Raw genomic sequence first — 12,982 nt, 5'->3', positions numbered from 1 at the left:
AAAAAAAAAAACTCAGATATCTTGAATGTTTATTTATTTTTTTTTTGCTTTTTAAAAGAGACGGTGCTTAACAAATACTGCTAGGGGAAGCCATGAAATAAATATTTTTCTTTTAAATCCCTGAAACAATTTGTCACGGTAAAAGCTGATGATCCTACAATAATATTAAGATTGGTATAAATTCTTAGAAATAAACAGTTCCAGGTGAGAATTGTCTGAAGATAACGGTTTCAATCCTACCCAAAGCAAGCCAGAAGCTTACTTGGCCAAAACGTGGTGAGACAACAACTATGGAAAGCAGTAATTGCTGAGAATGCAGTTAGATTCAGAGTTCCTATCCTGTCGCGGTTACCACCTGACGAAGGCAAGAGGAATAGTTGGCTGAAACGCTGTGAAACATCTAAGAAGGATAAGGATTATAGTCCGCAATAAATAACTAAAATATAAATAGTAATCCAAATTGTCAATTCTAATTTCAAAACCCAATTCAGTTCTTCTTCAGTATTAGAGTGAAATTCAAAAATCGAAATATTCAAATAAAAACCAATGGTGTCTACTTAATTGTTGTATCGAAATTAGTAACATATCCAAAAATTACGAAAAACGATAAGGCAGAAAATTAATTATTCATGAAAACAGTTTTCAAAGACAGCAGAAATTAAGTTTTGCTAAATTGGACAAAGATTTTCACTTTTCATAAAATATTTACCTCCCTTTTGTTACAATTAGAATTCTCTGGTTTCTATTTTTTTTTTTTTTTTTTTTGCAAAACTCAATTTTTGATTTTTCTACCTTATTGCTTTCTGCAATGTATTTTAATAAAGTCGTCTGTCTGTCCACAATATGTACAAAAGGTGGTTTCACAAATTTTCATATTTTTTTCAGTATGATTTCTATGTATACTACTTATTCAAAAGAAATCTACATTCACTGAGTAACCTCATTTGCATATTTACAAAAAAAAAATCTTAATTAGCTTGATGTTATTGTTTGTTATAATATTTAGAAATATTAGCTGACAACAGTTGCGTTTAAAATCAGAAGTAAGCTTATTTATTTAAGCTATGAGAGTTACTTCAAGTTTGATTTTCATAGACCAAGATGGATGTGTTTTATGCTTCCCTAAAGCCAGCATGTGGTCACCTTTCATAAAAAGTTAGGATATTTGGTGTATCATCAAATAGTATGAGATTAATTTTTCCATCTGGCATTATGTTTTGTCTGGACAACACCTGGTATATACAACTAGTTTTTGGATATATTCATTACTGTGACATGACAATTGAGTAGATATTTCATTAGTTTTATTTAAAATTAAATATTTCGATCTTATGAAGAAAGACCACAAATTCTTTTACTAATCTAACAATTTGCCGTTCATTCGATGATGTAAATGTTTTAGCTTGAAAAGTATGAAGTTAGTTTAGTCTTTTTTTTATATAATTATTTTAATTTTTTTTTACATTAAAAAATCATTCAATTAATAGATTTGGCCCACCATCCTAAGTCAGTACCAATAAACTGAAATTGTCTTCCCCCTCAAAAAATAGAAAAAAAAAAAAATACTGACTTGTGACATCTAGCAAGATGCTAAATGCTGCTGTTCCCTTCTCATTGGATGCCTTGCAAACGTATCTACCATAATCCTCTTTGGTTACATTAGACACTTCTAAAGTGCTGACATAATTCACATTTTCCTGTTTGGTTGTTTTGACCTTGTATTTTGCCGTGTTCAACAATTCTGTACTTCCCTGTGATGAAGAGAAAGTGAAAACATTTAAACAAAAAGATTTTAAAAGTGAAAAAAAAAATACAAAAACAAAGAGGTTACATCGACCAAAAATAATTTTAACAGAACCCTCTATTTAATCCTTTTGGGTAGATTGCTCTCATTCTGTGGATTAAATAGACTTCCGTTCAAACTTCTGGGAAGATTCCCAAGTTTGACAAGATACATCTAAAGAAAATTAGACGTTACATCAACTGAAACATCATTTAATTGGAATTCATTATTGAGATGAGTATTATTTTATTAATTTTTTTTTTGCGGACTATTATCCTCATCTTTCTTAAATGCTTCACAACGTTTCGGCCAACTATTCCTCTGGTCTTCGTCAGGTTGTAATCACGACGGGATAGGAACTCCAAATCTCCTGACCGCATTCTCAGTAATCACTGCCTTCCATAGTTGTTGTCATCTCACCATTTTTGTTTTTTTTGTTTTTTTTGGGGCCAAGTAAGCCTCTGTCTGGCTTTGGGTAGGATTGAAATCACTATTTTCAGACAATTTTCACCTGGAACTGTAGAGATTCAGCATCTTTATCCACTGCGCCATGGGCCCCGAAGAAAAAAAAAAACGTTGTGAGACGACAACAATTATGGATGGCAGTAATTGCTGAGAATGCGGTTAGGAGATTCGGAGTTCCTATCCTGTCACGATGATTACCTGACAAAGGCCAGAGGAATAGTTGGTTGAAATGTTGTGAAACATCCAAGACAGATGAGGATAATCGTCCGCAATAAAATAAATCAACTGAAACCTTGTAAAAATAACACTGAAGATGAGAACAGTAGTTAAAAGAATTCGAATACAAGAAACAAATTAAAAATAAATCTTTCCATTCAAAATAAAATTATAAGTGACTTATTGTGCATGTTGCAGATATTTTATTTATAAATTAAAAAATAAAAATGTAAAAAAAAAATTTGGAAGTATTTATGAGATTAAAAAAATATATGCGTTTAAGAAGGCTGTCAGCAATGTAGGATACCACGATGGTGACATGATATATGAACAAAAATAGACAAATGAAGGTCGCATTTACATAAGTCTTTGTACATTGTTATTTTCATGGCAAGTGCTCATCTGAGCTCCAATCGGTTTTACTTTATATTATTACAATTAAAAAAATAAAGTTTTACTTATTATAATAAAAAAAAAGTTTTACTTTATATTATTATAATTAAAAAAAGTAAAAGGGTTGAAACCATAACTAAAGTAAAGACTCCCTACCAATGCTGAGTATATATAACTAGCTGTACTATATATTACTTTACTTCAAAAAAATATCTTTTTAGAAGAGGCTTCATAATTTGTGTATTCAATTTTTGCAGACTGTTATCTTCTATCTCCATAGTTGTTACTTCACCACGTTTCGGCCAATTCATCCTCTGCTCTTTCTTCAGATGGTTAACTGCGGCGGCATAGGAATGCTGAATCTTATAAATGTGTCCCCCTAATTACTGAAGATAGTGGTTTCAATTCTACTCAAAGCAGCCAGAGGATCAGTTGACCAAAACATGGTGAGACGACAACTATGGAAGGCAGTAATTACTAAGGATACAGTTACAAGATTCCTATCCCATCATGGTTAACCACCTGACTTGTAATACACTTTCAATTTGATTTTTAGCTAGTAAAAAAGCTACAAAGGAGTCAAAATTAAAAAAAGAAACATTGACTTTGGCCTGACATAAGTCGATTATACCTGTTTTTTTTCTGCACATCTAATTAAAGTTATAGGTTGAACCATGTAGGAACAACAAATTATACCAGATTCCATGCGAGTGGGTTGATATTTATCTTTTCTTCACTATTCATCGGTTTTTCTTGCTTTCACAGAGGCAAAAAAAAAATAAAATAAAAAAAGACCAAAAATTAAAAACTGCACTGCTGTTAGACCATCTTATATGAATTGTTCCTGTTGTTCATTTCAAGGTTTTGGTCATAATTGAAAAATGTTTCCATTGTACAGCAAAATCCCACCCTGTCAAACCTTCTATCCTAATAGTTTCTTTTCATGCCCAGTGCGACTTTGCAATACCCGTTTCCTGCTTTGCTGACTGTAGTAAGCTGCAGAAGTTCAAATGTAATGTGAACACACACTTTGCTGGGTATTGGGAGAAAAAGGGAAGAGGGGAAAGAGGAGGAAGAAGGGCGAAAGAGGGGAGGAAGAAGGGAGAAAGAAGGGCGAAAGAGGGGAGGAAGAAGGGAGAAAGAGGGGAGGAAGAAGGGAGAAAGAGGGGAGGAAGAGGGGAGAAAGAAGGGAGAAAGAGGGGGGAGAGGGGGGGAAAGAGGAGGAAGAGGGAGGGGGGGAAAGAGGAGGAAGAGGGGGGGGAAGAGGAGGAAGAGGGGGGGAAGAGGAGGAAGAGGGGGGGGAAGAGGAGGAAGAGGGGGGGGGGGGAAGAGGAGGAAGAGGGGGGGGGAAGAGGAGGAAGAGGGGGGGAAGAGGAGGAAGAGGGGGGGAAAGAGGAGGAAGAGGGGGGGGGAAAGAGGAGGAAGAGGGGGGGGAAAGAGGAGGAAGAGGGGGGGGGAAAGAGGAGGAAGAGGGGGGGGGAAAGAGGAGGAAGAGGGGGGGGAAAGAGGAGGAAGAGGGGGGGGAAAGAGGAGGAAGAGGGGGGGGAAGAGGAGGAAGAGGGGGGGGGAAGAGGAGGAAGAGGGGGGGGGAAGAGGAGGAAGAGGGGGGGGAAAGAGGAGGAAGAGGGGGGGAAAGAGGAGGAAGAGGGGGGAAAGAGGAGGAAGAGGGGGGGGGGAAAGAGGAGGAAGAGGGGGGGGGAAAGAGGAGGAAGAGGGGGGGGGGGAGAGGAGGAAGAGAGGGGGGGGGGAAGAGGAGGAATAGGGGGGAAAGAGGAGGAAGAGGGGGGGGGGAAAGAGGAGGAAGAGGGGGGGGGGAAAGAGGAGGAAGAGGGGGGGAAAGAGGAGGAAGAGGGGGGGGGAAGAGGAGGAAGAGGGGGGGAAAGAGGAGGAAGAGGGGGGGAAAGAGGAGGAAGAGGGGGGGAAGAGGGAAGAGGGAAAGAGGAGGAAGAGGGGGGGAAAGAGGAGGAAGAGGGGGGGAAGAGGAGGAAGAGGGGGGAAAGAGGAGGAAGAGGGGGGGAAAGAGGAGGAAGAGGGGGGGAAAGAGGAGGAAGAGGGGGGGAAAGAGGAGGAAGAGGGGGGAAAGAGGGAAGAGGGGGGGAAAGAGGAGGAAGAGGGGGGGAAAGAGGAGGAAGAGGGGGGGAAAGAGGAGGAAGAGGGGGGGGGAAAGAGGAAGAAGAGGGGGGGAAAAGAGGAAGAAGAGGAAGAAGAGGGGAAGAGGAAGAAGAGGGGAAAGAGGAAGAAGAGGGGAAAGAGGAAGAAGAGGGGAAAGAGGAAGAAGAGGGGAAAGGGAAGAGAGAGAGGGGAAAGAGGAAGAAGAGGGGAAAGAGGATTTGGTTGATTGTTTTTGTTTTACGGCATATCAACCCTTTTCGGATTATTTAATGCCAAATCCAAAGATTTTGAAGAAAAATATTTTTAATAGAATATATTTGTTGTTTTCACGTTGGTTTCTATTTAACCCATAGTTGGGACCCTAACAAGTACTACCACTCTGGGTCAGAGTGGGCCTGGGAGCAATGGTAATTAAAGGGTGGCTCCACACTCCCCAAAGCCCACAAGCTGGGGCCTCACCACTGGATATAGTTTAAGGTCATATCCAGGACCCCCATTGAGGGACTTTTACCCTCTGCAGGGGAGCAGTTGGCGTATTCTAATGCCCCACCGACAGGGCCGGGGAAAGAGGAAGAAAAGGGGAAAGAGGAAGAAAAGGGGAAAGAGGAAGAAAAGGGGAAAGAGGAAGAAAAGGGGAAAGAGGAAGAAAAGGGGAAAGAGGAAGAAAAGGGGAAAGAGGAAGAAAAGGGGAAAGAAAAAGGGAGAAAAAAAGGGAGAAAATTATAGCAAAGTATGTTATGATATTACCAATAAAATAATGAGTGAAAATTGGCTAGTAAGAATCAAAGTTTGACGTCAGCTTAAATGTTTGGGTCCAATTTCATAATTATAGCATAGCTGAGATAACGAATGTTTGTTTTCCTAAGACTTTTTATAATATATTTTAATCATGCAAATAAATACTAAAACATTGAGTTACGTTTAAGCAAACTTCCATTTTTTTTTTACACTGATATTCATGTCAGACAAGGCATATTGTCACTTGGAGGTAAGGGACTTCTATTTGGGACTATCTCTACACAGAAACTATGTAGGGAGTTGAGCAGCAATTACATTTAGATTTCTGTATGCTATCAACAGTCAAGAAAACTAGAAACAAGGAAAGAATTTCAAAGTATAACAGTTTGAGGGAAGAAACAGAAGGATTTCTGCGATAAGAAACAGAAGGATTTCTGCGATCTATGGAACGACACTGAAGGGGTGAGATTTTGATGCTTGTCTGGTGAGTGCAGTCGCAATTTACAATTAACTCACCAAGTGATCATCTCTAACTAAATCTATATCACTCTCAATGTATGTTGCCTGTCCTTATTTTATACAGTATTTATTACTCTCGCTTCTATCACTCTTTTATTAACCGTGTAAAGTAATAAAGAAAGTAAAAAGATTAGAATAATAAACAAAAGGAAATATCATGAGAGGTAGTAATGCTAGTTAATTAACCTATTGTCACAAAGAGATACTGTGAGCAGAAAGAGTAATTTTGTATTTTATCTATACTAATATATTTAACACCCCCTTAACCGAATTCAAACAATCTAATTTGTGATTAAATAATTGTTAACTATTCTGCTTTTAACTATTCTGTACTTTCTTTTTAAAACTTATGTGGTTAATATCGTCACACTGTTGTGCAAGATCACAAATCCCAATTCATCCAGTATCTGAAAAAAAAAAAAAAAAAAAAAGTCTCTTTATTCAAGCTGGCAGCATCTCATTGCATCCGAGGTAATGAGAAATCTCATTATTCCACAAGACCCACCAGCATATGAAACGTATTAGCTGTTGTTTTTCTTTGTTGCCCCGGATCACACTCACATGCTGCACAAAATCGGAGGTTCATACCAATTTTTAACTACTGATATTTGCTTACAAGCTTATGAGCGACAACCAGGCATTTAACAACATTTACAGCTATGATATGAAAAAATGAAATATCTACAGACATTTTATCACACAATCTGCACTCAATGGGTGACATTATTTTTCTCGTATTACACATATGTATATACAGGGAAATTTAACTTTAATATTATAGGAAAAATGAATTAGAATTTCATTCTTGGAAGCCCTTAAAACCTGATAGTATTCAAGAATCATTTGAGGCACATAATTATTTATACTCTCATTCACCCCGGACAAAGCACAGTTCCACTTGGACGTAACTGGCTACTATTTGGGGATCATCTCTGCAGGGAACTATGTAGCAAGATGCCTTTACATCACATTTAAACTTCCGCATATCAGTCCATCCATCCATCCATAGCTCTTGAGCCCCTGGAGGGGCTCAGGCCATCTACAACTTTTTGTAGATGCTTTTGTAGCAAGGAGTTCTTTTTACAGGGTGAGGGTGCTAGCCCCACGCCCAACCTTCCCAGAAGATACATACAGTGCCTAGCCTTCCCAAATAGTCACCCATCTGGTACTGGCTAGGCTTAACGTTGCTTAATTTCGCTGATCTGGCAAGAATCGGTGTGTCAACGTAATTGTGCCGTGAGGAGAGAATTTCAAAGTCTAGCAGTTTGAACAAAGAAACTATTAGAATAGAAGGCTTTCCAGCATCTAGGGATTTTTGGAGTGAAGGGGTACGATTTTGTTACTTGTTAGGTTAGTCGAAGTAGTTACGTTCAAGGGGGCACAAGTGGTACGAGTTCGCTAGAGCAAATTCCATTCAAATAAATGTGTACCGTAGTGCATATGAGCGCATGGGAAAATATCAGCAGCAGCAAAGGACGGCTGTCTTGCGAAGAGCAGCCAAAAAAAGTAGATATTAGGAAGCGTGTGTAAAAAAGAAAAAAAAGGAGAATACACCAGATGCTTAGGGCAGAAGCAAAGTGGGCGTCAAAGAGAATGGATGTGTGAAATCAAAGACGAGAATGGGCCGGCTGGGCCCAGCTTATGGTCGAAAGAAAGAGAAACGAGTGCCAGGCTAAAATGGACAAGTGACAGTGAGAGATTTGTTTTTAAATATTGCCAAAAATAACGGAAATAAAAACTTTTGTTAAAGAAAAAAGGCAAATTCGAACTTTTATTTCTTTCTTTCTGCTTATTTGTATGTAACAACAACGTTACAAATGTAAAACATAAATAGTGATGTAACACTGCGCGATGATTCAGAAGTTTAAAAAAAAAAACTCTGCAGACGTTTCATATTAGAACATTAAGCAGATTTAGGTTCTTTTTACTATTTCCCATAATTTATGAAATTATCTAAATTAGCATCCCAGGTGATGCCAGATTGCCCTGCTAGTTTCCAATAATTCCTGCATTACTCTGGATTCAACTTATTAATATTCCTTTAGCATTGGACATCAACTTTAATTCAAACGAACATATGCTATGAAGGCATTAAATATTCAGAACTTACTTTAGACCACGTAAAAGTGACAATAGGTGCGCCATCAGCACGACAGAGCAAAATAGCTGTTCCTCCGTTATCGCTTGCGGCTTTGGCATATTTGGGGGCTTTATCGATTTGTGGAGGATCTGGAATAAGAGTTGAAGACAAGAGACATTTAATGGACAACATCAAAATAATTAAAAAAAAAAATCAACATTTAACAAAATCAGAATATTGAAATACTAGTTGTCCCTACACGGTGTTGACCGGGAATCATTTTACTTCTATTAATTTACATGAATTGAAATAGGATTTGTCTACAAAAAATGTTAATTGTAAAAAAATAAGTTACAAAATATATCAAAACTAGAATATGGAAATGGTATAATACTGGCATTCTTCCCCTCTCCCCAAGTGTTGAGAAGTGGGAGAGAAAAGTATAACATAGTGTGAGAAGATAAGATTATTAATGCAACAAAAGTATACGAAATGGGTTTATCGGCAGAATAATGAAGAGGAAGTTGTTTACCAAAGTAGACAAAGGAAACTGAATGGGATTGTTAGTGAGGATGTGGCAAACAAAAGGACCAGAGATATATTTAGAGTTAGTTTTAGGATTGCCAATGAGTTTTACGACAGTCTTCACAACAGAATTGAGGACAGTATAGAGTTGATGACAATGAGAGTTGAGAGTTCCCAGTTTGACATAGTTGAAACCGGATTGTGGCTCTGATAAGATCAGGAGGGCTCTGGGAGATCAAGATGAGTTGATATCACCTGATGAACTCGACCTCATCAGAAAGATATGGATGTTAACATTAAAAGAGTAGTTTCCCCACAATGGTGTCACACACACACCCTCAGAATGCAACTAATATTTTCAGAAAAAGTTTTTTTTTTTGTGTTTTGAGTTGAGAAGATAAAAGATAAATCCATAGCAAACAACATCAAGGTTCGTGATCATTGTCGAGTGAAAGACCACGGTATACAAGAAAATATTAGAAAGAAAAGATTCATTGATAATTATAACAGTGTAATATAATAGCCACTCCTCCCTCCTTTTACATGGAAGAAAACCCCTAAAATTATTGAAATAGGGTAAAGAAATTGAATATCTTGAAACTGGTAGTGTAATTTTAAACAAGGATAGATGAATTCCATTTTCTGAGTACAAAGGCTGCTGTTACAGGAGTAAAAATATGAAAAGAACAACAGACGGACACTTCTCCTGAAATAGTAAGGTTAAGGGATTTTGAGAAGAGAGATCTGCAAGCATCTTTGCCTGCAATGTTTTCAAAAACTGATAAAATTTAACTAGTGATCATAAGACTTTGAGAGATAACTCTCTCTCATACATTTACTCCTTCAATCTAAGAAAAGAAAACAGCTCTCTTTTAAGAATGAAATATCCTGTAAAAAAAAAAAAAAAAAAAAAAATGAACCAACCGATTGGTTAAAGAACTAACCAATCAACATGCAGCTGGTTTTAAAAACTGCACTGTGGCCCATCTACTTCAATTTTAATATCTTTTTTCTTTTTATATTGCAAAATATACTACACCTTTTGAGGCAATACTTTACTGTCAGGCGTAAAACAAAAAAAAAAAAAAAGGTCCTGGATATGACCTTAAGCTTTATCCGATGGTGAAACCCCAGCTTGCGAGCTTTGGGGAGTGTGGAGCTACCCTTTAATTGCCATTGCTCCCAGGTCCAATCTGACCCGGGCTGGTAGTACCTGTTAGGGTCCCAACTATGGGTTAAATAGAAATCGACTTAAAAAAAATAATCACTGGATTCGGCATTAAATAACCTGAAGAGTTGCTATGCCGTAAAACAAAAACAACTAACCAAAAAAGAAAAAAGTCAGCAAACCACTTACATTTTACTATGAGCTGAGCAACTCTAGTCACTACTTTTCCGAAACCATTGTATGCAGAGCAAGTAAACGTTCCTGTATCAGTTCGAGATAACTCATAAACGGTCAAATAAGAAGTTCCATTGTCATACATCTGCCTGGTCTTTGACATATCATAATTATCCCGACTCCACCGTACCATGTTGTCAATCTTGGGGTTTGCCTTAGCATTGCAAACAAAATAGGCCATACCACCTTCATCTTTCATTATTGGTGTCGTTACGCTTGTTATGCTGGCTGGATCTACAATATAAAATACAAATTACCAAAAAAACAATAGAATAAAAAAAAGTAATGCTGTAATAAATAGCGATACTGAACTTTTGAGATTACATTAATTAAAAAATCATATTTAAGTGTATTTTACAATTGGGCAATGCTGGACAGCCTGCTAATTAAATAAAATTGCCAAACGCACTTTTATTTAAAGATATGGTGCTTGTGTAGCATAATTTCAAACAAATATTAGTTAAAAAACACTATTACATGGAAATTAATAAAAATTCCAAAAAATGATTTTGTAGAAAAATAATTACAAGTAAAAATAAAATTTACAGAAGTATACATTATTTTATTGTAATTAAGAGTTTTTAAAATCCAGGGGAGGTAATTGCAATTTATAATTTTGACAAGATATTAAAATCTGATATTTCAAAGAAAATTGTGGAATGCTAGTATCTTTTTTTTTTTTTTTTTTTTAATTAATGCAGAGTTCACATTTATTATATTATATTGGACACAATATATAGTTCACATTTATTACATTATATTATATTGGACACAATATATAGTAAGGATTTAAAACATTTAAAAAAAAAAAAAAGACTTGTGCGCCACCACCAAGAATTAAGAATCATAATAACTAGAAATTTTAGTCCTTTAAAATAACCCTAACCATATTAACCTTATAATTAAGTATAATTACAAAACTATAATTAACTAAGTATAATTAACCCTAACTACACATTTTAGTCCTTTAAAAACGTCAAAAAGTTATAATCCATAGACTTGGAATGAGCGTTTTTATGGTTGAATATGTTTAAGTTTGATCATTTTTGCATTAAATACTAATGTATAGTTATCCTTAATGGGTCATCAAACGGATACCATAATACTTATTCGCTGCATCTTATCAAAATGAAGGTCCATACAAATTCCAGCCAGATTGGCCCAGTTGTTTTTGAGAGAAAGTGAGATGGTTAGACAAGCTAAGAGAAATATATGAAACATAATAAAAAAAAAATGAAAGATAATAAAAAAATTTAAAAAAGTTCCAGCGGATCTAAATCATTTTTATGATTTTTGAAATCTATACTGATTTCGACATGACACATTGGTGCGTAACAGTATTTTTTTTTACCAAAAATGCATTTATTTGAAAATGAGTTCTACTGCACAAGCAATAAAGATGTGTTAAACACCAGATTTCTGAATTAGAACCAGTGAAAAAAAGTTGGCTCTACTCCACAGAACGATTGATGAATAACAATGGAAAATTTCTTTTAAATTAATTGGAACAGTTTTGAATCAAGATTTGTTCTCATTCATATGTATTGAAATAGAAAAAAAAAATGGAAAAGTGGAAAAACAATAAAAGAAACATCAAGTAGACTAATAATTTGCTTTTTTAATTGACAGATTTTTCAGTGACAATTTTTTTTCAAAGCAATAGCAGTGATTGTATTTCTAACAATATCACCGTTGTTATTACTTTGAAAAATATTTTGCCAAAGAAGCAAAATTTTAATCTACTTGTTTTCTGTCTTATAATTTGTTCACCTTTTCATTTCTTTGTTAACCACATTTATTTATATACTAACGGGGGTATCCAGCGTTGCCCGAGTGTTTGTTTCCGGGACGGGGGGGGGGGAGTTTTAAAAAATGTTATGGTAGGTAAGTAGGAAGGATCAAACCCGGAGTCATGAGTAAAAGTAGGAAAATAAAGTGTGAAAAAAACAAAAAAACAAAAAAAAAAAAACATCTGCAACGTTAACAGTTCGACCACCAAGAAAAGTCTATTCCAGTTGTTTAGGAAAAAAAAAAAAAAAAAAAAAAAAAAAAAAACGACTACGGTAGGTCGGCGCGAACGTGAAAATATAATGTGAATTGTCCAGCACGCTAACCACTACGCCACAGAGCACTGCAGCTTAGTTTAGTGATTTTAAATAACTTCACATGAAAGAACTACGAAGCCAAACTGGTGTTCTCTTCTCAACTGTTCCTTGTGAACGATCCCCAAACGGTGTTAAGTGGTGGCAGGGGGAGGAGGAATTTATTAGAGAAAATATTTTACCACTTCCATTGATCTTAACCGATTTTGGCCGTGACTTCTCAGCAGAAAAAGTATAGAAATCTAAGATTATCGAGGAATTTGAGAAATAATAAGCCTATAACACACCTCAGATATTGTTTTGCCGTTTGTGCATATTATATTTGCATGAAATATCTTGATTTTTAATCCTATTAATGTCAAAATCAGACGGGAAAAAATGAGTTCATTTTATTTATATATATATATATATATATATATATAAAAGTTAAAATAAAGAGTAAAATTACATAGGAACTTTAGATTATCACATTAAAAAGGAGTACAAAAAGGAGAATATGGAAAAAAAAACTTTACTCTTTATTTCCTTAAATTATTCTATTGCTCTTCTGAACTGGGTAGAACTTTATTTTATTTAGATAAGCTTGCCTTACCATTGAAAATTTATTTTTCAGCTTAATTTCAGTACTATATACATATATATATATA

General features: G+C 35.9%; 1 protein-coding gene across 20 annotated transcripts in view; it reads right to left on the bottom strand.

Moving 5' to 3' along the window:
- LOC145248789 (nephrin-like) overlaps nucleotides 1–12,982 on the bottom strand; it is a 482,982-nt gene that overhangs the window by 63,311 nt on the left and 406,689 nt on the right. For all 20 annotated transcript variants that reach the window (XR_013863396.1, XR_013863397.1, XR_013863398.1 and 17 more), the window contains 3 exons: nucleotides 10,189–10,467; nucleotides 8,337–8,455; nucleotides 1,571–1,751 (listed from right to left, as the gene is read on the bottom strand). Coding sequence is in view for 16 of the 20 variants with exons in the window: in XM_080110432.1 (XP_079966558.1) it covers nucleotides 1,571–1,751; nucleotides 8,337–8,455; nucleotides 10,189–10,467 (579 nt within the window). In the remaining 4 variants the exon portion in view is untranslated. The remainder of the gene's footprint in view (nucleotides 1–1,570; nucleotides 1,752–8,336; nucleotides 8,456–10,188; nucleotides 10,468–12,982) is intronic.

This window comes from Euprymna scolopes, chromosome 27, assembly GCF_053919585.1.
Source record: "Euprymna scolopes isolate OS-2025 chromosome 27, ASM5391958v1, whole genome shotgun sequence".
NCBI lineage: Eukaryota > Metazoa > Mollusca > Cephalopoda > Sepiida > Sepiolidae > Euprymna > Euprymna scolopes.
The sequence above is the reverse complement of the archived record's forward strand: the minus strand, read 5'-3'. Positions and strand labels throughout refer to the sequence as shown.